The sequence below is a fragment of the Acanthochromis polyacanthus genome, chromosome 6 (genome assembly GCF_021347895.1).
Source record: "Acanthochromis polyacanthus isolate Apoly-LR-REF ecotype Palm Island chromosome 6, KAUST_Apoly_ChrSc, whole genome shotgun sequence".
Lineage (NCBI taxonomy): Eukaryota > Metazoa > Chordata > Actinopteri > Pomacentridae > Acanthochromis > Acanthochromis polyacanthus.
In genome coordinates, this window is record NC_067118.1 from 2,668,155 (window position 1) to 2,694,486 (window position 26,332).

At 39.5% G+C, this 26,332-nt stretch overlaps 1 protein-coding gene and 2 long non-coding RNA genes across 3 annotated transcripts in view; 1 reads left to right on the top strand and 2 right to left on the bottom strand.

Annotated features, from left to right (window-relative positions):
* On the bottom strand, window positions 1-12,957 carry LOC110972484 (uncharacterized). The gene is made up of 3 exons (XR_002597330.2): window positions 12,813-12,957; window positions 5,753-5,865; window positions 1-2,027 (listed from the first exon to the last, which is right to left on the bottom strand). It is a non-coding gene; the product is annotated as an uncharacterized LOC110972484 (long non-coding RNA).
* LOC127534413 (uncharacterized) lies at window positions 7,470-9,941 on the bottom strand. Its single transcript, XR_007942573.1, has 2 exons — window positions 9,790-9,941; window positions 7,470-7,733 (listed from the first exon to the last, which is right to left on the bottom strand). It is a non-coding gene; the product is annotated as an uncharacterized LOC127534413 (long non-coding RNA).
* LOC110967593 (6-phosphofructo-2-kinase/fructose-2,6-bisphosphatase-like) overlaps window positions 12,910-26,332 on the top strand; it is an 18,397-nt gene continuing 4,974 nt past the window's right edge. Inside the window, exons 1-13 of the mRNA XM_051949516.1 lie at window positions 12,910-13,156; window positions 15,495-15,620; window positions 17,050-17,146; window positions 17,231-17,297; window positions 18,099-18,173; window positions 18,254-18,310; window positions 19,344-19,465; window positions 20,828-21,035; window positions 22,878-23,024; window positions 23,833-23,937; window positions 24,325-24,454; window positions 25,551-25,613; window positions 25,978-26,042. Coding sequence (XP_051805476.1) covers window positions 13,066-13,156; window positions 15,495-15,620; window positions 17,050-17,146; window positions 17,231-17,297; window positions 18,099-18,173; window positions 18,254-18,310; window positions 19,344-19,465; window positions 20,828-21,035; window positions 22,878-23,024; window positions 23,833-23,937; window positions 24,325-24,454; window positions 25,551-25,613; window positions 25,978-26,042 — 1,353 coding nt within the window. The 5' untranslated portion in view covers window positions 12,910-13,065. The remainder of the gene's footprint in view (window positions 13,157-15,494; window positions 15,621-17,049; window positions 17,147-17,230; window positions 17,298-18,098; window positions 18,174-18,253; window positions 18,311-19,343; window positions 19,466-20,827; window positions 21,036-22,877; window positions 23,025-23,832; window positions 23,938-24,324; window positions 24,455-25,550; window positions 25,614-25,977; window positions 26,043-26,332) is intronic.

Here is a 26,332-nt window from a genome sequence, read left to right on the forward strand (position 1 = left end):
CTGTTCTTTTCTGTCAAGATGGGGTGCTGAGTGTACATTAATGAAAAATAAAAAGAACTTTTTTGATTTTGGCAAATGGCTGCAATGACACAGAGAGTGAAACATTTCAAGGAGTCTGAATACTTTCTGTACCCGCTGTAGAATAAAGATTCCAACGCTGTCCAGCTGGACTGTAGAGTTGCTGAACGGTGCCTCCTGTGGCCACAAGGAGGTGTTACAAAAACATGTCCATGTGTGTTTTCTTACCATACTTTGATTTTGTGATACAGTCTGAGTAACCTTTGTCTGTCAGACACAGTCTAGATATAAAGTGAACTAATCTGGGGATTTAACTTCATCTGTGAGAGGAGGAATTCTTCTTCTTCCTGCTCAGCAGTTAATTAAACCTTTAAACAGGTATCAGGTGGGGTTGGTGAGGTGGAATGCAGTAGAGCAAGAAGTATTCCAGGCATCAGTGTGTATCTGTGTTTAATTAGACTTAATGAAGTCATTTAGTGGAGAATAGTTCTGCCACACCAGGAAAAGAAAAGGAGACAGTTTGTTGGGTGTGATTTCACATTTTGGACCATTTTTAAAATTTATTCTGTAAAAAAATTGTCATTTTGGGAAAATTTTGAATCAATCTGGACTTTTTTGACAAATTTTGAGTCGTTCTGAACAAGTTTCAAGTCATTCCAAAGAAATATAAACTCATTATGACACACAGTGTCGTCCTGACATCGTTCCAGGTCGTTTCACCTCCATTCACTTACTGAGTCATGTGGGTCTGGAAGGGTTTGTTTTATTTAATGTTAGATAAATGTCTGCAATGACACAGAGAGTGAGAATTTCAAGGGGTCTGAATACTTTCCGTACCCACTGTTTATATGTATATTTATCAGCTACAGCAGAGTCAAAATCATTTCAGTTCAGGTTCCACATTTGGCCCAGTTTGATCTCAGGTGGACTGGACCAGTTCAATTACAGCATATTAACCCATAAAACTCCACATTTTCCTTTGTTTTCATGTACAAAAGTCTGTTCTTCAAATGTTCAGAATAAAAAAATGAATGCAATTTCAGTGAAAATATGCCTCAGTTTATCATTTCCACATTACAGCTTCCAGATCAGAGTGTCTACAAAGACACACAACATTTAGTCATGATCAAAACAACAACATTCAGACAAGACAAAAAACAACAGAAAACAAAACAACTTGTTCCAAAAATGAGACACAAAACAACAAAAGAACAATATAGTATTTCATTTTATGATCAAATCAACTTGTCATGGTCTGGAAATTCTCTTTTTTTTTACAGAATACATTTTGTACATCACTGGACATGTTTTGTAATTTAGGACAGTTTTTGTCATTTCTGTAAATATTTTAAGAACTTTTTTTTTGTCATTTTGGACACTTTTCAGGTTTTTTTTAGACATTTATCGTAAGTTCAAGTCATTTTCAACATTTTTTTGTTGTCAATTTGGACATTTTTGTCATTTAAATTAATATTTTCAAGCCCTTTTCAGTTATTAGACATTCAGTGTGAATTGAAGTCATTTTCTTGATTTCTTTTTTGTTATTTGGATCATTTTTGTCCAGTTCTACAGCCTCCCCAGTACAGTCCTACAGCCATCCCTCCCCTGGTCCAGTCCACCCTACTGACTGCACCACCCCCACTGCATTCTTGACCTCCTACCATCACTCCTGCCCTCCCCCACAGGGCTTTCCTGCCCCATCTTGTCCCTATGGACATTCCAGGTGCAGGAAACTTCTGAGGACATTATATGATTCTGTGGAACATCATCCATCCTGTATGGAGATCTGCTGGAGCAGGACAGGAAGAGAATAAATGGTTCAGAAAGTCAGATCTGTCCTGGGCTGAACCCTGGATGCTGTGGAGAAGGTGGAGACAGGAGGACGATGACAGAGCTGTTGTCCATCATGGAGGACACCTCCACCGCCTGCAGGAACCAGAACCATCACTGGAGGTCCTTCAGAGACAGACTGGTTCTGAAGAAGAGATACTGCAGGTCCTTCCTCCCTGCTGCAGTCAGAAAGTTAGAGCTTAGATCAAACTCCTACAAGTTCAGTTCAACCACGATCTATCTATCTATCTGTCTATCTATCTGTCTATCTGTCTATCTGTCTATCTGTCTGTCTGTCTGTCTGTCTGTCTGTCTGTCTATCCATCTATCTATCTGGAAGTCACTATCTCTGATCTATGGATGCTCTGCAGTTTGTCATCCCTAAAGTAAGATCTGAGGTGGGCAAGAAAGCATGTAGGTTTTCTGCACCTGATGCTTGGAATAAATTACAATCTGAACTTAAACGTCAAGCCCTTGTGACACTGAATAGGTTTAAAGTTCTGGTGAAATCCTTACAGTCTACGTGGTCTGTGTGCAAGTGTTATGTTAAATGAGTCTGATAGCTTCTTAAACATGTTGGATGTTCAGACTTACCACCTTCAGTAAGTCTGCAGGACGTCTGAATATCCGACATGTTTCAGGAGCATTTATATTCCTGTTTGTGAGGCAGCAGACTGATCAGGTTTAAAACCTGCTCCACCAGTTTAACATCTAACTTGAGGTTTATTTGCCTCTGAATGGTCTGATTGTGATGTTAAGGAGGTTTTTATCTGGAGGCTCATCGGGAGTCGACTGGAGTCGGGGAGGAGAGTTGAAGTTAATGCTTTCTCATCTACAGGAGGAAAGAACTCCTTCAAACTCAGCAAATACAGAGTTCTTACTGCTATACCTCTAAAAAGTAGCTTAAAACCCATTTCTACCATTTGAAGACATGCACGACAGCAAAACAACTTTAAAAATCTCTAATATACAGATTAAAATACACTTTTTAAGCTGCAAACATTGTTTTAAAGAGTTGTGTTGAGGTAGTTTTATAAAATTGGTTTGATGAACTAACAATGAAATGACTCATTTAAAAAAATCTATCTATCTATCTCTATCTCTATCTCTCTCTCTCTCTCTCTCTCTCTCTCTCTCTCTCTCTCTCTCTCTCTCTCTCTGGCTTAGAAATGCAAACATGAAACCAAGACGTCAGTTCAACTTTAATCTCTCTAACAGGAAAAACCTGTTTTCCTGCTGGAAGAATAGCAGCGATCCTCAGAGGATGGTTTTATGGTGACTTCACAGAGCACACGCTAATCTAGTCGCTATAAACAAGCAGTAAAAGTGGGACAGGTTTATGGGCAGCATGACTAAGAAATAAACCAGTGGTGTCCAACATGAGGCCCGTGGGCCAAAAGCGGTCCTCCAGAGGGTCCAATCCGGCCCTCAAAGTTTAAAAATTCCAGAGAAGACAGTAACTGCAGATTGTAAATTAGTAAAACTAGAAATTTAAAAATCATTTCTAGACCATGACAAGTTGTTTGGATCATAAAGTAAAATACTAGATTGTTCTTTTGTCATTTTGTGTGTCATTTTTATGTTATTTTGTTGTGTTTTGTTGTTTTTTGTCATTTTTTGTCGCTTTGTAACTTATTTGTCTAATTTTTGGTCAATGTTTTATTTTGTTTTATGTCGTTTGTCTCATTTTTGTTGTTTTGTGTTCATTTTTTGTAAATATTTTGTCTTGTTTTGGTGTTTTTTTGTCTGTTGTCTGACTTTTGTTTCATGTTTGTGTTGTTTTCTGTCTCCTTTTTGTAATATTTTGTCTTGTTTTCGTGGTCATGTTTTGTATCATTTTTGCCGTCTGTTTCATTTCTGTCGCTTTTTTCAAATTTTTTGTGTTTTCTTGTTTTGTTTCATGTCGTTTTGTGCGGTTATTTATAGGTTATTATGCTGTGATTTTACCGGAGATCAAACTGTGGAACCTGGAATAAAATGAGTCTGATAGCTTCTTAAACACGCTGGATGTTCAGACTTACCACCTTCAGTAAGTCTGCAGGACGTCTGAATATCCGACATGTTTCAGGAGCATTTATATTCCTGTTTGTGAGGCAGCAGACTGATCAGGTTTAAAACCTGCTCCACCAGTTTAACATCTAACTTGAGGTTTATTTGCCTCTGAATGGTCTGATTGTGATGTTAAGGAGGTTTTTATCTGGAGGCTCATCGGGAGTCGACTGGAGTCGGGAGGAGAGTTGAAGTTAATGTTTTCTCATCTACAGGAGGAAAGAACTCCTCAGGGCAGCAAATAAATAAAATCTGAAAATAAACCAAGAACCCATTCCTACCATTTAAAGACATGCAACAAAAGCTCTGCTATACAGATCAAAGTACACCTCTTGTAGTGTAGTCACTTCTATGGAAATAGATTAATACAGTTCAAAACACACAAAAATTCAGTTTAAATGACGTCAATAAAACTAGTTGGACCAACTTAATTTTAAGAATTTTATCCTAAACATTTATGTTCCTGCTGCTGATCATTAATAATTCAAAATATGTTTAATAGTTGTGGAAAAACTATTAATTTTAACTCACTGTGTTTTTACAAGCAGAATTATTGATTTATTGATTGATTAGAATAAAAAACTACTGATGGAAACTGTTGTGTTTTAGGGTTGTCATTTTTACAGTGTGAGGAAGCAGCAGAGCATCAGGATGAAGGAAACAACCTGAAGACTGCTTAGTGTTTACAGTGTGTTGCGTTTACAGTGTGTGTGTGTGTTTTAGTGTGTGTGTTTACAGTGTGTGTGTGTGTGTGTGTGTGTTTTAGTGTGTGTGTGTGTGTGTTTTAGTGTGTGTGTGTGTGTTTTACAGTGTGTGTGTGTGTGTGTGTGTGTGTGTGTGTGCTTTAGAGTGTGAGTGTGACCAGTCAGCAGACCACTCTGAACTAACCGGCGGCGGCTCGCGGAGGAGGAAGAAAGCGAATTTTCTCCAGCCACCGAGACGAGACACCACACTCTGTGCATGCTCCACACACAACAGACACACACACATATATAACACACGTATCACACACGGACACCGCGCGGACCCACGCCAGGAATAGAAGGAGAAATGAACGGAGCGGCGGTTACGCAAAGCGGACGGGAACCACAGGGGCGGCGGAAGGCTCCGGTTTCAGCGGCCGCACGGTGAGTGACAACAACAACACGCACACACAACAACATATAAGATAGACATGCACACGCACAGCTGACGGCCGTGCACCACCGGATGTGGAAGCAGCAGCTGGTTACGTAATAGGACTGTTTCTCCTCCACGCGGCTTCATTCACTCCATTCATGTGTGCGCGTGCGTTGTGTGCAAGAGAGAGAAAGAGGAGAATGTGTGCGCGTGCGCGACCCCGTGACGCACGCTGTCGATCGCTGATTCATTGATTAAATGAGCGGGTCGCGCGCTCAGCATGACTGGATCGATGATGGGCTCACGGCGCGCTCACGCACTCATTCTGTGCACCGGGCACACACGCGCACACACACGCTCCCGCTCCGGTTGTGACCTTCCCGTGCCGGTTTCGGTCGCAGCCGGTGAGGTTCTGGAGCCGCGGAACCGGAACACCGGTCCCCTCTGCGGCAGCGCGGCGCGGCGAGGACGCGGACGCTGCTGCGGTCAGAGGCGGCAGAGAGAAAGAGAGGGGTAGCAGAGGCCGGGGGAGGGGTAATAGAGGTGGAAGGAGGGGTAAGAAGGGTGGGAGGTGGGTACTAGAAGCAGAGTGGGGTCGCAGTGGGACCAGAATCTCCCCACGTGGCTCCTCGTCCGGTTGAACCTTCATGGACTCCATGCGAGGAAAGGCGCTCCGGTGCGGCGGCGGCGCGTGCGATGTGAGAGCACAGGTGAGCTTCTGTCAGAGCAGATTTACCTTTACAGCACGATCACAGAAACACCGGAGGAGGCCGGTTACCGGAGAACACGTGACCGAACAGCTGCTGTGGTTCATAGACAGGTGTGAGATCAGCTGGAGGCTCCTTTAAACTGAAAACAACAACAACACAACAACAATATTAATCATAACAACAACAATAATGAGAGTAAAACTGAAAATCTGGAGGAACAAACTTGTTAAAAACAGCCAGATGCTGTAACGTTCAAAAACTGCAAGAATGATGAAAATAAACTCAAATATCTTTAAATTGATATTTTAGCTGATTTAGATTCAGTAAAATGGTCTTATTTATGGACAGATATTCTAAAAAAAAACCTTATTAATATTTGCCACAATATAGAGTTTTGATGTGAACATTATTTACAGTTTTTCTGACTTCTTCTGTGTTTTTTCTAGATATTATGTGTAATTTAACAAAACTGCAAAATGTGTAAAATAATTATTAATTTTCTACCATTTATATCATTTGCATATATATAGATGAACAACAATCTAAAGAACACATTTTTTTATTTTTTTTTAAACACAGTAAAACAATACTTTTGGGGCCAAAACATATAAAAGATTCAATTAATATTTTTAAAAATACAGAGTTTTGATGTGGACATTATTTACAGTTTTGATCTGTTTTTTAAATTAGATTTTTCTATTTTTTACAGTCAATATCTTTTTTACAGTTGCTGTGAATTAACACTTTTTCTGTCATTTTATTAGATATTATCTGCAGTTTAACAAAACTGGAGAATTTGTAAAATAACTATCAAAAATATTAATAATTTTGAATCATTTATATCTTTTAGTTTGACTCTCTCGTCTGTATTTTAGTAGAAACATGGATCATCCAGACAGAAACTCTTCCAGGAGCTTCATGGACACTCTACAGCGTCCCCTAGGGAATATTATTGCACTTTTCCTGGTTTTCAAAGCACAAATAATAATTAATTTTCTGTCATTTGGACAACTTTCAGGTCATTATTGACATTTTTTCAATAATTTGGGACAAATTTAAAGTCAAAATTTGTAAAAACTGGAACTTTGTCTGGTCAAACTTTAACACATCAGATTCTACTGATGTTAGAGCCTCAAAAGTTTGAGAAGTGTTGACCAAAAGACTGTGTTTTAGTAGAAATATGGATCCATCCATTTAAATACACTTACAGGAACCTTATGGAGACACAATACCACACTCTAATAAATAAAACACTGGGTCAAACATAAAAACTTATGTTAACGTTTCCACTCGAATTTTTAAGTTGAGCCAATAGCTGGCAGGAATTACATTAAGTCAAAGCAATGTTTTGAGTATGTTGAATTACCTTTTAGTCCGAACAAAATGCATTTCTGAGTAACAAGAACTTAATAATTGTCAACTTGAATGCAAGTTTTTAAGTTGATCCAACATAATTTTTAAGTAAGGTGAAGAAGCTTTCTGGCCACAATTAAACAAATTTCTAAGTAACATGAACTTCATAATGGTCAACATGAATGCAACTTTTTAAGTTGATCCAAACATATTTTTTTAAGTAAGGTGAAGAAGCTTTCTGGCCACAATTAAACAATTTCTTAGTAACAAGAACTTAATTAGCTGATCTCTGCAAGAGTGAAGTTAAGTCCTGTCCTATATTAAGGTTATGTCAGCAGCTAAGAAACTCTCTCCTGGTGTTCAAAATGAACAAAAATTCAGACAGAAATATTCAAATTAATAAGAACCATTTATTAAAATTATGAATAACACTAAATCCTTAACAGCAGCACTAAATCATTTAAAGTGCAAACAGCAGAAGTTGTAGGCTGCGTTCTCCTGACAAAGATTGCTCCATCAACAAGGCACAGGATGTGGCAACATCAATCCCCTGCAGGATCTCGTTTCCCTCAACAATGATGGTTGCACACCCATCACCGATGATGCAATCTTCATCACTTGCATGGCAGGGTCTGCATCGAGCTCCTCCACATCCTTGAAGAAGAAATTAAAAGGTGTTAGGATCAGAGTTTTACACACAACTGTTTACAGCCTTGTCAGTGCCTGTGTATGATCATGGGAGGAGTAAATGAAATCATGTGTCTCCCATTTTATACTGACAGGAGAAAACTGTGGTATTAGAACTCATCAAGTGTTACAAGCATCCCCGGTCTCCCCTAAATCAATATAAACAAAGCAGTAGTGGGCTTATAGCAATTTAAATGACTAGTGTTTGATTCTTTTCTTCCATAAAACTTAAGGGAAACACTTATCTGTGTAGTCATGGACAGTCAGACCTGTCCACAGACCTGAAGGTGTGTGTGCGTTAGGACGCATGGCTGTGCCGTTACGGAGCGCACCGCGAGTGTCTGCTGGTTCGTTTATGAATCATAATGAACTCCTTTAGCTCCCCCGTCCCTCTCTGTCGGTTTTATCATAGCCCTGTTTAACTTTTCTCATATTTTGGGAGCCCAGAGGGTCGTCATAATGTGCTCTGTCTCCGTAGGCGCGTAATATGTGTGCCTGTCGTCCTGGTCAGACGACAGCCTGAATGAGCGGTTACATCGCTGTTATCAATACATTTGTAAATATAAATGTAGCTGTCCATTTCATAAAAATTGTATCAATATTAATCCATTGATACATTTAATTTAATCCACAGGAAAAAACATTTACCACTGAATCCCAAGCAGGTGAGCTTCTCACAGGCCGTCACCTCCTTATGGATTCAAATACCGACCGCGTATTTTAGTTTCAAATGCGGGACAATTCGGTATTTATAAGGGACGGCTGGTAACCAGAATTAGACTGTGATTCAGATAAGACGACAATAATAAATACAACTCGCCAACACACAACCTATTTGTGCGCCGGTTTTACTAGTCAAATGCCCGAAATTCATAGATATATACAAACACCAGATGGCTCCATGAAGCGCTGTCAGCCTATGGGGAGTGACGTCGCCACATGGCGGCCATCTTGGGACAGGGCTGTTCGATCACTCATAAACATTAAAGTCAATGGAGCATGATTTTAAAATCACTGTAGATTGCTCAATTTTCAACCGATTTTTAGAACAGCTTGGTTTGTTATAAACGTCAGAGATGTACTTGTTTTACTGCTTACATAAGAATAATTAAAAACCATTGAATTCATATAATAATGAACACAGATATCAGCTTTTTTCAGCATAAATGGATGTAAATGTAATTTTATTATTTAGCATTGCACTTTTTTATTACTATCAGCTTTTCTAATGCACAGATAAAAACAAAGCTCAACCAAAATCAATGCACAACAAAAAGAGATGATGTCTTTTCTTTTCATGAACCTGGCTGCCTACATTACCCACAATGCATTTCGGCTGCAGGCTAACTAATCCAGGCATAGATGTATACAAACAATAAGTCTAACAGGTCCTCAACAAAGTCTCTTATCAAGCAAATAAATACAACCACAAACCACAAAGAATGTAATTTTCGCTTAAAGATTAGGTTCTCAAAAAACGTTGGTCTCAGGAAAACATAATAATTGAAAATCAGTTGTGAGTAACACCATCTTCAATGTGAGTAGCCAGGCAGAAAAGACACACAACTATGCCGCATTTTTCAAAACGAAAAGCTACGATTTCGGAATTGAGCCTGAATCATAGCCACGTTAATAAGGTTTGTAATAAACTAAAACCGTTTGTAAATCAATCAAGAATTGAGCGAGTTATGAGTGTTAAAGTGAGGAAATCGTCCACCTTACCATTGACTACAGTACAGTGCGCCAGAGCAGTCCCCTGTCCTAAGATGGCCGCCAAGTGACGACGCCGCCGACTCCGTCTTGAGACATCTAGTGTTTGTATATATCTACAGTATGCCGAATTAACCAATTCCTCCCGCATTGAAGTCAGTACAGGCATCACCTAGCTAACTTTACCTCGGCACACAGACTGCCAACACTGCACGCATTTAAAAGTAAGGACTTCCAGATTTCGATATTCAGTTACAGTAGGCTATCATCAACAGAATCCTGAGCGAATGCAAATAAGCATAAAATTACTTACGGTTCACCAAAATGCTTCATTGAGCTTCGGCTGTCCCTCGGCTGCTCACCATGTGCTCACTCTGGCCTTAAACATGGTCGCTCGCGCATGCGGTAAAGAGAGAGTGTGGGCCGTTTACACGTCATCAAATAATTTTTTACATTAGCAGAACTTAAAATCAACTGTTTCATGATGAACTGAAATTTTAAGCTCTGACAAGGTGATGGTAGTGTATTGAATCAAAAGGCATTATTCTATGTCAATCCGAGCTCAAAAAAATAACATTTACAAGTAAAAAGTCTAACTGGATTACAGAACTTGATTTTTTATGTCACAACAATATATTTATTTAAGTTATGACAAAAGGTCCACAGAATTACTTTTTAAAGTGCAGTCTGTTCAAGCCATTTTGTTTAAATTTTGAGGTGATATTGAAAAGTTTTGACTAACTTTAGAACACGTCTGAGTCCTTTTGGACGAATATTGAGTCCTCTTGCAGTTTAACACTAACAGGGACTTTCTGGGGACACTATACTACCGTTGTTTCAAATTCTGACACTTTTTTCTCCATTTGCAAGGCAAATAATTATTCATTATTCATGTTTAGGACAGTTATGTACTACCGTAATTTCCGGACTATAAGCCGCTACTTTTTTCTCACGCGTTGGACCCTGCGGCTCATACAACGATGCGGCTAATGTATAGATTTTTACGTGCGAGCTTCATGCCATCATTAAGTTTAGCCTGGTCACATCAGACCAATAAAATTACCAAACAGGTCACAGTGGACCATTGACACTGTTTGAATTAAATCTAACACACACTAAATTCTTCAGATCAGTCATTCTGTGCTTCATGCACACATCCTCATCATGGAAAACATGAAGACATGCGTATGATGCAGCTGTTGCAGGCCAAGCCTGCTCTCCTTTAACCGAGGCAGGTTACTGTGTGTGTGTGTGTGTGTGTGTGTGTGTGTGTGTGTGTGTGTGTGTGTGTGTGTGTGTGTGTGTGTGTACTTGTTTCTGCTATTCCAGTGGGGACTTTGACCTGACTATTTGCTATAAAGGTGGGGACTTGTCTTACGGTGTGGACCTAAAATGAGGTCCCCACGGGTGGCAACACCGTTTTCTTGGCCATATTGTTGTTAATAAAAAATGTAAAAGTGCAAAAACGTTTGTTTAGGGTTAGGCATTGATTTGGTGATGGTTAAGGTTAGGGTTAGGGTAAGGGTTAGGAGTTAGATATGAATGGGAGTCAATGGTAAGTCCCCACCGGTATAGAAAACTAACATGTGTGTGTGTGTGTCTGTGTGTGTCTGTGTGTGTGTGTGTGTGTGAGGAGGAGCGCTGCAGCTGTGTGTGTGTGTTGCAGACGAGTGTGGAAATGGAGGCAGAGCGAAATGCATAACGATCATATACAATACAATAAAAAAAACTTAAAGATTAGTTTTAGCGCTAGCGCGCTAAGCTAGCGTTAGAGTTGGCAGCGTGCGTGGACTGACTCCATGTGTTTCACTGCTGTGTTACAGGCACTGTTCGGGAAGAAAGTATGTATTTAATTACAAGTTAAATAAAATCTTTCAGTGTAAATATCTCATGTTACAACGTGGACACCTGTGGCTTATCGTCAGGTGCGGCTTATACATGTACAAAACTTTTTTCTTTTTAAATTTAGTGGGTGCGGCTTATATTCAGGTGCGCTCAATAGTTCGGAAATTACGGTAATTTTAAAAATTATTTTTGACAAATTTTGAGTCATTCTGCACCATTTTGTACTAAAATGAGACAAATTTCAACTTCATGGAGACACTATACCAACCTGGATTGAATATTTTGCACATTTTGAGTCATTTTGAACACTCTTTGTCTTGGTTTAGACGTATCTTTAGTAAAATTGAGTGATTCTGAGCCATTTTTCAACAGATTTGATTCCAAAATGTCTAAAAACTGGAACCTGATTACTCATTATTGTCTGCTTTTGACCATTTTGACGCATTTTTAATTGATTTCAAATCATTTTGGAGAAAGTTTGAGTCAATTTGGAAGAATCTTTATCTTATTTTATTGAGTAATTTTGGACTATTTTCAGTTTCTACCCTCATACATGTCAAAAAATAAGAGTAAAATGTGAATGAAACGCCTAAAACTGTCTATAGGAGTGTAAATGAGAAACAGTAACAAGCTGCTGACACGCTGAGACTGAAAAACATCCAGAAAGGACTGAAAATCTGGATAAATATGTATTAAGATGTCAGAAACAGTAATAAAACACATTAAAGCAGTTGATTATTTAAATCTGCTCCAGGTGACTGACTTAAAGATTCATTTTGGACAGTTGTCACATAATTTTGAATTATTTTTGCATAATTTCGACCAGTTTGGAGGACTTCTGGACACATTTCAAGTCAAAATATCTAAACCCTGGCACCTGATTATTCATTATCATCGGATTTTGACCATTTAAACACATTTCTAATAATTTTGGACAAAGATTGAGTCAATTTGGAAGAATCCTTAACTCATTTTTTTAGTAATATTGGCCAATTTTCATTATTTACCACAAGGACTGATCAGCTAATTAATTTAAAGAGCAACAGCTGATTGGTTTAAAGAGCAACAGCTGATTGGTTTAAAGATCCACAGCTGATTGGTTTACAGATCCACAGCTGATTGGTTTAAAGATCAACAGCTGATTGGTTTACAGATCAACAGCTGATTGGTTTACAGATCCACAGCTGATTGGTTTAAAGAGCAACAGCTGATTGGTTTACAGATCAACAGCTGATTGGTTTACAGATCCACAGCTGATTGGTTTACAGATCCACAGCTGATTGGTTTAAAGAGCAACAGCTGATTGGTTTACAGATCAACAGCTGATTGGTTTAAAGATCCACAGCTGATTGGTTTACAGATCCACAGCTGATTGGTTTAAAGAGCAACAGCTGATTGGTTTAAAGATCCACAGCTGATTGGTTTACAGATCAACAGCTGACCTACTGATGGTTTTGTAACAAGCAGTCATTTAACTGGGCGTCACCTCACCGCTTGGCTCCGCCTCCCTCCGATGCCGGGCAGTGTTTCCTGAGTCGTGATTGGTCGGTGAGCTGGCAGCGTGACTGACGGGTCCGAGCGACCAATCAGAGCCGCCGCCTGCCGTCCTCCGGGTGAGCTGACTGGCGGTGCGTTGAGGCTCCGCCCCCTCCGGCAGCGTGGGTGGAAGGTAAACGGCCGCTACCTGCACAGCTGTTCTTCGTTACCCGGCCAGCTCAGGTGTGCGTCAGACTCACCTGGAGCCATGCAGACCACCAAAGGAGCGCTGCTGCAGACCCCTCTGGAGAAGACCTGGGTTCCCTGGAGGAAGAGCCGGCTGAGCCAGCGCCGAGGCTGTGAGTAGAGGCGCCTCCGTGTTCTTTAACGTGCTCTTAACGTGTTCAAACCTGCGCCTCACACCAGGCGGGAAGCATTTTTGTGTCGGAGCAGCGCCGTTGAGCAGAGCTGTAGCTGAGGTCGGAGATCTGCAGGACGTTCACCTGCAGCTTGATGTGAGGACAGAAAGAAGAGATTTACAAGAACTCAGGAAAGAGAGACGCAACACAGTCTGCTCAAATTATCACTCTGACACGTCTTTCTTATTCTGAAATCCTGTTTTAAGGATTTGTTGTTTCTTTTAGGCTATAAAACAACAACAACAAAGCATCCAAAATGACTCTATAGAAACAAAAGATTTAGAAAATGATGCAAAATGACCATAAAAGACGTAAAATGACTACAAAGAGATCCAAATTGACCACACAGACATACAAAATCAGCCACAAAGAGACAAAAAAACTGAAAACAGCTGAAAAAGGACCACAAAGGGACACAAAAAACTAAAAGCAGGTGCCAAACGACATCAGCGAGAGAAAAAACTGTCACAGATATTCAAAAACTGACCACAAGAGACGCATAAAAGCTGCCAACAGATGGAAAATGACCTCCAGAGACCAAAAATGTCTGAAAAGTATATATAGAAGAAACAACACAGAGAGATGTGGGAGAACAGCAAGCACTACAGGCAGATGTAAGGAGACAAAAAATTATTCTAAAGAGACAAAAAACGACAACAGAAATTCAATAGGACCACAAATGGACTCAAAATGACCAAAAGTAATGCAAAACAACTACAAAGATACACTAAACACAGATGAAAATGATCGCTAAAAGGAACAAAATTACTTTAAAGATACAAAGTGGGCCACAAAGAGACAGAGTATGACTTTAGACACAAATTACAACCTGAAACGACTCCAAATGGACACCAGCTGACCTCAAAGAGACTCTAAAAGCTGAAAACGTGTAAAATGAGCACAGAGATAAATCCTACCAACAGAGACCCTGGATGACCCGGAGTTGTTGTGAGTTTAGTTTATTTCTGTCCTGGTCTCAGATCTGCAGGACATTCACCCTGCAGGACACTCTGAGGACACGTGGACTTCTGGTCCAGGATCAGAGGTTTGATTGTTTTCTGCTGCAGATAAAAAAGCAGCAAGACTGGAGGAAGAAGAAAGTTAGAGTAAATATTCAGATTATTTAGGAAAATACTCATTTAGAGGAGCCGAACGACCATTTTATCAATGCAGTGCAGCATAAGCAAGAGTTGTTCAGCAACTGTACCTGACGAAGAGACGCAAACTGGAATCAAACCTGTTGTAAACTCTTCAAAATGTGCCTAAATGACTTTATATCACCCAAATTTACCAGAGATGTGTCTAAACCAAGATAAAGATTGTTCAAAATATTACAAAAATGACAAATTTTCTTCAATTTAAAATGGGGGGAAAAAAGTGTAAAATCTTTAATCCAGACTGACGTTGTCTCCATAAAGTTCCTGTAAGTGTACATCTGTGGATGGATCCATGTTTCTACTAAAATCCAGTCTTTGGTCGACATTTCACCAACTTCTGAAGCTCTAACATCAGTAGAGTCTAATGTGTGGAAAGCTTGATGAGAAATTTACTTAAAAAAGGTGCAAATTGACTCAATATTAGTCAAAAATAGCTTTAAACATTGTAAAATTATTAAGGAATTGTCCTAAATGTTACCCATGAGTGATTATTTGCCTTGAAAATGGAAGAAAGTTCAAAACTTTCAAACGGTGGTATAGTGTTCCCAGAAAATCCCTAAAAGTGTTAAAATGTGCAGGATGACTCAATATTTGTCCAGAAGGCATTCTAAGGTGTTCTAAAATTAGTACAAAATCACCTCAAAATTTGAACAAAATGACTTGAAACGGACGAGTATAGTGTCTCCATGAAGTTCCTGTCAGTGTATATCTATGGATGGATCCATATTTCTGCTAAAATACAGTCTTTGGTTGATATTTCACCAACTTTTGAAGCTCTAACATCAGTAGAATCTGAGGTTTTTGCTAGTTTGACCTGAAAATTATCCAGAAATCCAGTTTTCAGGCGCTGTAACCCTTTTAGCAGCTCCAACCGTTGGATTTATGGTCCAGTAGATCTGAAACCTTGTTCTACCAATCGTCCAGGTTTACATCGACTGTATCTGTTGGATTCATGTCATGTTTGTCTTTTTGCACAATAAAAGTCTGAATTAATTTGGTAGCTTCAGTCTCCTTTGTCCTCCAGATGTTTCCAGTCTTTGTGCTAAGCTAACTAGCTGCAGTGATTCCTCCCAGTAAACACCTGCAGCTTTGGTTCTAACAGTCTGTCTGTTGTGTTTCAGCGTCCGTCCCTCAGTTCACCAACTCCCCGACCATGATCGTGATGGTCGGACTGCCGGCTCGAGGGAAGACTTACATCTCCAAGAAGCTCACCAGATACCTGAACTGGATCGGCGTCACCACCAAAGGTACCCGCTGACACCCACACCAGACAGAACTCGGGAAGTATGTTGATCCGGCTCAGATTTAGAACACTAAGTTAATGTCCAACATCTGTGTGGAAACATCCTTTACATCAGCCTCATATGTTAGACTTAAAGATGGAGGAGTAACCAACAACTAGACCTCTGTGAACACGAACGCCTAGACCTCTGTGAACACGAACGCCTAGACCTCTGTGAACACGAACGCCTAGACCTCTGTGAACACGAGCGCCTAGACCTCTGTGAACACGAGCGCCTAGACCTCTGTGAACACGAACGCCTAGACCTCTGTGAACACGAACGCCTAGACCTCTGTGAACACGAACGCCTAGACCTCTGTGAACACGAACGCCTAGACCTCTGTGAACACGAACGCCTAGACCTCTGTGAACACGAACGCCTAGACCTCTGTGAACACGAACGCCTAGACCTGGTTCCTACCAATGAGTTCACGTCAACATTTCGTCTAAACCTCTAAAAACTGGAACCTTGTCTGGTCAAACTTTAACACATCAGATTCTACTGATGTCTGACCAACTTCAGAGGCCTTCAAGGTAGATGAAATGCTGTTTTGTTTTGTTTTTTGTTGTTTTTTTGGACAAAATTTGAGTCAATTTAGATGGTTCTTATCTTGTTTTTGATGGTTTTCTGTAACTTTATACTCATTTTGAGTGATTTAGATTTTTATTGTTTTGGACACATTTTTAGACATTTCTGACAAGATTTAGTTAATTTTGGACAATTTGGAGTAATTTTGGACATGTTTCCAAGTCCAAATATCTAGAATCTGGAACATTGTCTTGTCAAAGTCACCCAAAAAACTGATGTTAGAGCCTCAAAAGTTGGTGAAATGTCGACCAAACACTATGTTTTAGTAGAAATATGGATCCATCCATAGACGTATACTTACAGGAACTTTATGGAGACATATGGAGTCAGCTTCAAGTCATTTGGTTAAAATTTTGAGGGGATTTTGGAAGGTTTTACTTATTTTAGAACATGTATGAGTCATTTTGCACAAATACTGAGTCATCTTGCAGTTTAACACGGGGACTTTCTGGGGACACTATACCAGCCTGGATTGAAAATATTGCTCTTTTTTTCCATTTTCGAGGGACAATAATTCTACATTACTTCAAATTTTGACATTTTACATAATTGTGGACAGGTTTCAAGTCATTATGGACAAATTTTTAGTGAATTTATGCAATTTCTGAGTCATTTTGTACTGGTGTCAAGTCAAACATCTAAAGACTGGTGAGACCTCAGTGTATATCATGGCTGTAGAGGTGCAGGACTTAAGGAATAATCCAGGATATGTCAGATAATGAGGTGCAATCAGACCATTTTGCAGCTCTGACAACTAACAGTGGAGACATTACAACATCTGTAACCTTGTCCTGTCTTTTTCCAGTGTTTAACGTCGGACAGTACCGTCGAGATGCGACTCGATCCTACAACAGCTTCGAGTTCTTCCGACCCGACAATGAGGAGGCCATGAAGATCAGAAAGTAGGAACATCACGAGCTCAGATCAGTGCTGGTGTGGAAGTGAATCCCGGCTGAATAATTGATGCTGTTTCTATTTGTGGTCAGGGCCTGTGCCGTCGCTGCCCTCAAGGATGTCTGCAACTACTTCACCATGGAGATGGGCCAGGTGGTGGTGAGTTAAGATCTGACCTCAGAACTGATGTTTAGAGCAGCTGGTATGAGTGTCAGGACAAAAACAGTCCCGTACACTGCAGCAATGCATGGCTTTGTGATTTCACATCTTTTTCTTGGTATTATTGAGCATCATTTTGTGTTGATTTTAACATGTTTTCATGGTGTTCCTGCGCATCTTTGGTTGTTTAATTAATCATCATCCTGTTTAGAGGAAAATAGATTGTTTTGTAAAGAGCTGGAGATGTTTTTGTGGACATTTTGGATATTTTTCTGGTGGCTTTGTCTATTTATTGGTGTTAAGCATCTTTTGCATGTTTTTCTTGACATTAAGGATGTTTTTGTAGTGATTTAGCATCTTTTGGTGGGAGTTCATAATTTTCCTGGTATTGAGCATCTTTTTGTGGTTAAGAATTTTTTGGGGAGACTTTTGGGTCTTTTTGTGAAGATTTTGTTTCTTTCAAGTGGCTTTTCATTTTTTTTGTTGGTTTTAAGTGTCTTTTTGTGGTGATTTTGCATCTTTTTGTTGGTATGAAGGATCTTTTTGTGGTTATTTAGCATCTTACTGTGGATGTTAAGCATCTTTTTCTGGATTGTTTTATGGTAACATTGCGTCTTTTTGTTGGTATTTAGCATCTTTTTGTTGGTATTTAGCATCTTTTTGTTGGTATTTAGCATCTTTTTGTCGGTGTTAGTCATCTTATTGTGGTGATTAGGGTGAACCTTTTTCAGTCCTAAAATCACTTTGTCGCTGTGCATTCATGATTGTTGCAGGAATAATCTGCTGTTTCATCTCTTTCAGGTTTTCGATGCCACCAACACCACTCCAGAGCGCAGAGACGTCATTCTGAGCTTCGCCAAAGAGAACGGCTACAAGGTTGGTCGTTGTTTTATTTCTCTTCAGCTCCATTAAAGCGGTAAAAACAAAAACTGCTGCAGCTTCTCTTTCTGTTTCAGGTGTTTTTCGTGGAGTCGATCTGTGACGATCCAGAGATCATCGCCGAGAACATCAAAGTAAGTGGACTGTGATGAATTGGATCACTGCAGGAAGGGAACAGACCGGCTGCACTGAGCGCGCTCACTGCCAGGTCACATGACCGGCTGTCAGGATGAACATATGGACAACAGTTTTCCTGCTGGGTTTCACTTCCCTGTTTGTCCTGTTGTCACTTGGCTTCAGTCCGTTCCAGCTGTTCCAAACATCTGTTCAGCAGGTTTAGATGGTTTGACTCCTCGTTTTCTTTGTTTCTGTCCAGGTTTAGATGGTTTGACTCCTCGTTTTCTTTGTTTTTGTCCAGGTTTAGATGGTTTGACTCCTCGTTTTCTTTGTTTTTGTCCAGGTTTAGATGGTTTAGCTCCTCGTTTTCTTTGTTTTTGTCCAGGTTTAGATGGTTTGACTCCTCGTTTTCTTTGTTTTTGTCCAGGTTTAGATGGTTTAGCTCCTCGTTTTCTTTGTTTTTGTCCAGGTTTAGATGGTTTGACTCCTCGTTTTCTTTGTTTCTGTCCAGGTTTAGATGGTTTGACTCCTCGTTTTCTTTGTTTCTGTCCAGGTTTAGATGGTTTGACTCCTCGTTTTCTTTGTTTCTGTCCAGGTTTAGATGGTTTGACTCCTCGTTTTCTTTGTTTCTGTCCAGGTTTAGATGGTTTGACTCCTCGTTTTCTTTGTTTCTGTCCAGGTTTAGATGGTTTGACTCCTCGTTTTCTTTGTTTCTGTCCAGGTTTAGATGGTTTGACTCCTCGTTTTCTTTGTTTCTGTCCAGGTTTAGATGGTTTAACTCCTTGTTTTCTTTGTTTTTGTCCAGGTTTAGATGGTTTGACTCCTCGTTTTCTTTGTTTCTGTCCAGGTTTAGATGGTTTGACTCCTCGTTTTCTTTTTCTGTCCAGGTTTAGATGGTTTGACTCCTCGTTTTCTTTTTCTGTCCAGGTTTAGATGGTTTGACTCCTCGTTTTCTTTGTTTCTGTCCAGTTTTAGATGGTTTGACTCCTCGTTTTCTTTGTTTCTGTCCAGGTTTAAGATGGTTTAACTCCTTGTTTTCTTTGTGAGCAGCAGGTGAAGCTGAGCAGTCCGGACTACGTCAACTGCGACAAAGAGGAAGCTGTGGCCGACTTTTTAAAGAGGATTGATTGTTATAAACTAACATACGTTCCTCTCGACGACATCAAGGACCGGTAAGAGACCAGAATGTTTCCATCTACAGCAAACAGAGTGAAGTCCTGTCAGTAAAACCACACAAAGGACAGAAAGACAAAATTACCAAAGGGAGACGACAAATACAGTACTGCCAGAAGACATCTGAGTTCTCTCTCCTGGTTCCACCGAGCTGCAGGACTTTAAAATGAGCCACAGTGAAGAAAAATGAGATACAAACTGTTCAGAGGGTTAACCTTAATGGAAATGCCTCTGCATTATCAGTAATTTTTGTATTTTTTTTTTATCTTTTTAATGTCATTTTTTGCAACATTTTGTCTTTTGATGTCTTTGTTTTGCATCTTTTTACTGTCGTTTTTTTTCATCTTTTACTGTCGTTTTTTTGTATTTTTTTTACTGTCGTTTTTTTTGCGTCTTTTACTGTCTTTTTGCGTCTTTTTACTGTCGGTTTTTTTGTATTTTTTTACTGTCGTTTTTTTTGCGTCTTTTACTGTTGTCTTTTACTGTCGTCTTTTACTGTCGTCTTTTACTGTCGTCTTTTTGCGTCTTTTACTGTCGGTTTTTTTGTATTTTTTTACTGTCGGTTTTTTTGCGTCTTTTACTGTCTTTTTGCGTCTTTTTACTGTCGGTTTTTTTGTATTTTTTTACTGTCGTTTTTTTGCGTCTTTTACTGTCTTTTTGCGTCTTTTTACTGTCGGTTTTTTTGTATTTTTTTTACTGTCGTTTTTTTTGCATCTTTTACTGTCGTCTTTTTACTGTCGGTTTTTTTGTATTTTTTTACTGTCTGTTTTTTTGCATCTTTTACTGTCGTCTTTTTGCGTCTTTTTACTGTCGTTTTTTTTTGTATTTTTTTACTGTCGTTTTTTTTGCATCTTTTACTGTCGTCTTTTTGCATCTTTTACTGTCGTCTTTTTGCGTCTTTTACTGTCGGTTTTTTTGCATCTTTTACTGTCGTCTTTTTGCATCTTTTACTGTCGTCTTTTTGCGTCTTTTTACTGTCGTTTTTTTTTGCATCTTTTACTGTCGTCTTTTTGCGTCTTTTTACTGTCGGTTTTTTTGTATTTTTTTACTGTCGTTTTTTTGCGCCTTTTACGGTCATTTTTGCGTATTTTAGTGTCATTTTAGTAACATTTTATTTTGGAATCTTTTAGTGTTATTTTTGCATCTTTCAGTGTAATATTTGCATAATTTCTCGTCATTTGTCTTGTTTACATCCTTTTGCAAGATTTTGTGGTATTTTCTCCGTCATTTTGTGTTTCTTTGCGTCATTCTAACTGCGTCCTATTGACAGACATTCCTGAATTCAGGAAAATGAACTAACACTGCTTGTAGTTGAGGTTATTTGTGGACGTCTGACCTTCTCTCCACTGCTTCGTCTTCAGGAGCTTGTCCTATATTAAGATCTTCAACGTGGGCAGCCGCTACTTGGTGAACCGGGTGCAGGACCACATCCAGAGCCGCATCGTGTATTATCTCATGAACATACACGTCACGCCCAGGTCCATCTACCTGTGTCGCCACGGCGAGAGCGAGCTCAACCTGGTGGGTCGCATCGGTGGAGACTCGGGGCTGTCGGGTCGTGGCGCTCAGGTTAGCATCCGCTGCTCTTTAACGTGTGTTTTTGTTCTTTAGTGTGTGTTTTTATTATTTAATGTGTTTTATTCTTTAATGTGTCTTTAGTTTTTTAAATGCATTAATAGTATTATAAAGTGTTTTTACTCTTTAATAGGAAGTTGGTTTTTTTTTACTCTCTAAAAGTATTACGTGTTTTTATTCTTCAGTATGTGATCTTAAGTGTTCCCGCTGAGGTTTAGCAGCTTCTTCTTTTATTTTCCTGTTTTATTGGTCAGTTTGCCAGCGCTGTGAGCTCCTACATGTTTTTCTGATATTTTCTGGTTTTATTGGTCAGTTTGCCAGCGCTCTGGGCTCCTACATGTTTTTCTGATATTTTCTGGTTTTATTGGTCAGTTTGCCAGCGCTCTGGGCTCCTACATGTGTTTTTCTGATATTTTCTGGTTTTATTGGTCAGTTTGCCAGCGCTGTGAGCTCCTACATGTGTTTTTCTGATATTTTCTGGTTTTATTGGTCAGTTTGCCAGCGCTCTGGGCTCCTACATGTGTTTTTCTGATATTTTCTGGTTTTATTGGTCAGTTTGCCAGCGCTCTGGGCTCCTACATGTGTTTTTCTGATATTTTCTGGTTTTATTGGTCAGTTTGCCAGCGCTGTGAGCTCCTACATGTGTTTTTCTGATATTTTCTGGTTTTATTGGTCAGTTTGCCAGCGCTGTGAGCTCCTACATGTGTTTTTCTGATATTTTCTGGTTTTATTGGTCAGTTTGCCAGCGCTGTGAGCTCCTACATGTGTTTTTCTGATATTTTCTGGTTTTATTGGTCAGTTTGCCAGCGCTCTGGGCTCCTACATGTGTTTTTCTGATATTTTCTGGTTTTATTGGTCAGTTTGCCAGCGCTCTGGGCTCCTACATGTGTTTTTCTGATATTTTCTGGTTTTATTGGTCAGTTTGCCAGCGCTCTGGGCTCCTACATGTGTTTTTCTGATATTTTCTGGTTTTATTGGTCAGTTTGCCAGCGCTGTGAGCTCCTACATGTGTTTTTCTGATATTTTCTGGTTTTATTGGTCAGTTTGCCAGCGCTCTGGGCTCCTACATGTGTTTTTCTGATATTTTCTGGTTTTATTGGTCAGTTTGCCAGCGCTCTGGGCTCCTACATGTGTTTTTCTGATATTTTCTGGTTTTATTGGTCAGTTTGCCAGCGCTCTGGGCTCCTACATGTGTTTTTCTGATATTTTCTGGTTTTATTGGTCAGTTTGCCAGCGCTCTGGGCTCCTACATGTGTTTTTCTGATATTTTCTGGTTTTATTGGTCAGTTTGCCAGCGCTCTGGGCTCCTACATGTGTTTTTCTGATATTTTCTGGTTTTATTGGTCAGTTTGCCAGCGCTCTGGGCTCCTACATGTGTTTTTCTGATATTTTCTGGTTTTATTGGTCAGTTTGCCAGCGCTCTGGGCTCCTACATGTGTTTTTCTGATATTTTCTGGTTTTATTGGTCAGTTTGCCAGCGCTCTGGGCTCCTACATGTGTTTTTCTGATACTTTCTGGTTTTATTGGTCAGTTTGCCAGCGCTCTGGGCTCCTACATGTGTTTTTCTGATATTTTCTGGTTTTATTGGTCAGTTTGCCAGCGCTCTGGGCTCCTACATGTGTTTTTCTGATATTTTCTGGTTTTATTGGTCAGTTTGCCAGCGCTCTGGGCTCCTACATGTGTTTTTCTGATATTTTCTGGTTTTATTGGTCAGTTTGCCAGCGCTCTGGGCTCCTACATGTGTTTTTCTGATACTTTCTGGTTTTATTGGTCAGTTTGCCAGCGCTCTGGGCTCCTACATGTGTTTTTCTGATACTTTCTGGTTTTATTGGTCAGTTTGCCAGCGCTCTGGGCTCCTACATGCGAGGTCAGACCATCAGTGACCTGAAAGTCTGGACGAGTCACATGAAGAGGACCATCCAGACGGCGGAGGCTCTGGGCGTCCAGTATGAACAGTGGAAGGCTCTGAATGAGATCGACGCTGTGAGTAACTCAACTGGTTTCTGCTGGAAAAATGTCAGTTTAATATGAAATAGTGAGTGATACCTGCTGACTGATGTTTTATATAATAAATTATGGATATTTATAATTCTAGAGAAGGTATCGGCTCAGATATTTGGATGTTTTGCAGTAAAACCACTAAAATCTGAATTCTGACTATCATGTTGTTGTGCAGACAGCAGGGGGCGCTGCGCTGCTCTGATCACCACATTTTTAAAGTAATTTCTCAACATCTGACATTTTCACAGCAAAAATATGAATATTAATTAAAAGATTTGTGAAATTCTGGCTTCATAGATCAGGTTAGTGTCTTATTGTCGTTTTTGATTCTATTATCATTTTAGTGTTTTATTGTTTTGTGTAATTTTTGTGTCTTTCAAGTAAAAAGACAAGCAGATCAAATAATCTGATTATGGCTGAGTTGAAGTGTGATTATTCATCCAATATTCCAGATGATTCTAAATCAGTGACATGATGAGAAATAACAGGAAATTTCAGGTTTTTATCTTTAGTAGTTGCTCAAATGTTGGTGTTCAAACAGAAAAAAAAACTCCTGAAAGTGGGTCTGCGGGTGTTTTTTTTTTTTTTTTTTTTTAAAGAATGATTTGATAAATGAAGCTAAAGTTTCACAAATACCTTCAGAAATTTCTGTATTTTCTGATAAAAAAGCTCATCAAAGATGGCTGAGGAGAAGATTTCTGATGATTTTAACCTTTTTATGTCTTTTTTTTGCTGGTTTCTAGATTCTTCTGTTTCCTGTTCAGTTTTCTGAAGTTTCTGTTTGTTCCAGGGCGTCTGTGAAGAGATGACATATGAGGAGATCCAGGAGAATTATCCCGAGGAGTTTGCCCTGAGAGACCAGGACAAGTACCGATACCGCTACCCCAAAGGAGAGGTCAGATCACTGATCATTACTACCGATAACGCATCGATTAACCACAAGTTTCTCCACAACTGCTGGCTTCCAACGACACAAATGACCTGAAACTATGAAAGATTAAGGTTTCCCTGCTTAAAAGTATTTATGGTCATTTTACTTCTTTGTTGTGGTTTTGTGTCTTTGTGGTCATTGTGTCTTTTTGTGGACGTTTTGTGTATTTTTGTTGTAGCTTTGTGTCTTAAAACTCAGATTTACGTCGCTTTAGTTTAATTTAAGCAACAAATTCCAGCTGAAGATGCTTCAAACTGCTTTCAGTGTTTAAAGTCTCCTCTGTTTTTGATTTTAATCTTCTGAACTCTGATCGTTTCTTATTTTTCTGCCGTCTCCCTGTTGTTGAATCAGTCCTATGAGGACCTGGTCCAGCGCCTGGAGCCGGTCATCATGGAACTGGAGAGGCAGGAGAACGTCCTCGTCATCTGCCACCAGGCCGTGATGAGGTGTCTGCTGGCTTACTTCCTCGATAAGAGCGCAGGTGAGAACAAGTTTAAAACGACAAGAAAAAAACATTTCACACCTGCAGCAGCATCTGGTTTTAGTGCTACAGTTAGCAACGCCGCAGAGGGAGATTTATGGGATTTCTGAAGTCTCACAAAAACACAAGTTTATTTAGATTCACCTTCATATTAACTAATCAGAACACCAAATGTGTATTAATGTGTCACTGAAAATAGTCCCAGCAACAACTAAACCACTTACCAAGATGAGGAAAATCACTAGTCTTACTCGGATTCTGTCAGTTTGATTTAAAACTCCTTCTCTTTGTTTTTAAGCCACTTGCTGATCGTTCACCTAATCCAACAGACACATGACATTTTAAGAGGAAAAACACATCTGAGTCCTGATAAAAACTGCAACTAAAATAAAAAAAAATCTGGAATCGCCACAAAGAGGTCAAAGGGCCAAAATTACCAAAAAAGACACTAAATTTCTACAAAAAGACCCAAAATAACCACATAAAGGGACAAAAATCAACACAAACAGGGTCCAAACTACCATAAAAAGACACAAAATCAACACAAAAAATGCAAAATTACCACAAAAACAGCCCATAGAGGAGAACTTCACCTGTAGAAAGTTCTAAAGGATCCCTAACAACAACTGGAAAGTTGTAGGTAGGGATATTCTAAAGCTTTCTACAGGGGAAGTTCAAGAGTAGACTATAGGTATAGTCTAGAACTTTTGTTAAGAGGGAGATGTACTCCAGAACTTTCTCCAGTTGTTGGTAAGTCTGCTCTAGAACGTTCTACAGTTGTTGGTAGTTCTACTCTAGAACTTTCTACAGGAGACGTTCTCCTTTCCTGCTTCCAGTCTTTAAGTTCAGTCTCAGAACATTCCAGGTCCTTGAAGTCCATAGAGGTGGATCCAGATTTATCACTTTTTATGGACTTTTTCCATCATTTCTGAGCCTCAGAACTTCATCAGTCCAGCAGATAGAACCATGACATTTAGGAGGAAAAACACGTGTCCTACAGATGTTGTCATCTGTAGGACACAAGTTTCTTCTCAAGACAATTTCAACATCTCAGAATCCACATTGTGATGAATAAATGTGACTTTTGTGGTTCCAGGTGAGCTGCCCTACCTGAAGTGTCCTCTGCACACCGTCCTCAAACTCACCCCGGTCGCCTACGGTCAGTCTCTTCATTCATGTCTCATTCTCCTTCACTGTCATTTCATGTTCAATCTAAAGTCCTGCAGCTCTGTGGAACAGTAATATGAATGTAAATATGAAGTGTTACTGCAGCAAAAATGTAGAAACGTTAATGGAAAATAAAATGAACATTTACATAAGAACAAATTCTTCCACTTGTGAAAATTAAGACATTGCACATATTTACACTACCGTTCAAAAGTTTGGGGTCAGATGTACATTTTTGTATTTTATGCTCGTACTTTCTACTCCTGTTCATATTGTTTTTCTACTCGTGTTGTATTCCTGTCTTCTGCAGCTTTAGTTCCCCTCAGAGACCGATGACGTCTTTCTGATTATTTCAGGTTGTAAAGTGGAGTCGGTCTTCCTCAACATTGAAGCCGTGAACACGCACAGAGACAAACCAGTGGTAAATATGAATATGTTACTATAAAAAGGGGAAAAGACACAGAGGATGGTGAATTTTGAGTCTGCAGATCAAATATACAGAAAGGACAAGGAATACACCAACATGTAGTTACAGATGTTGGGTTTGTGTTGGTAGATCATAATAAACTTCCAAATAGTCGGAATTAAACCCTAAATGCAGAAACGTACAGAAATCCAGATGTTATCATTGGTTGTTCTGCTCCTCATTATTCTATAAATGTCCTTAGACTGACATTCCAGTTTAAAACTGTACTAAAAGAGACGCAAGAT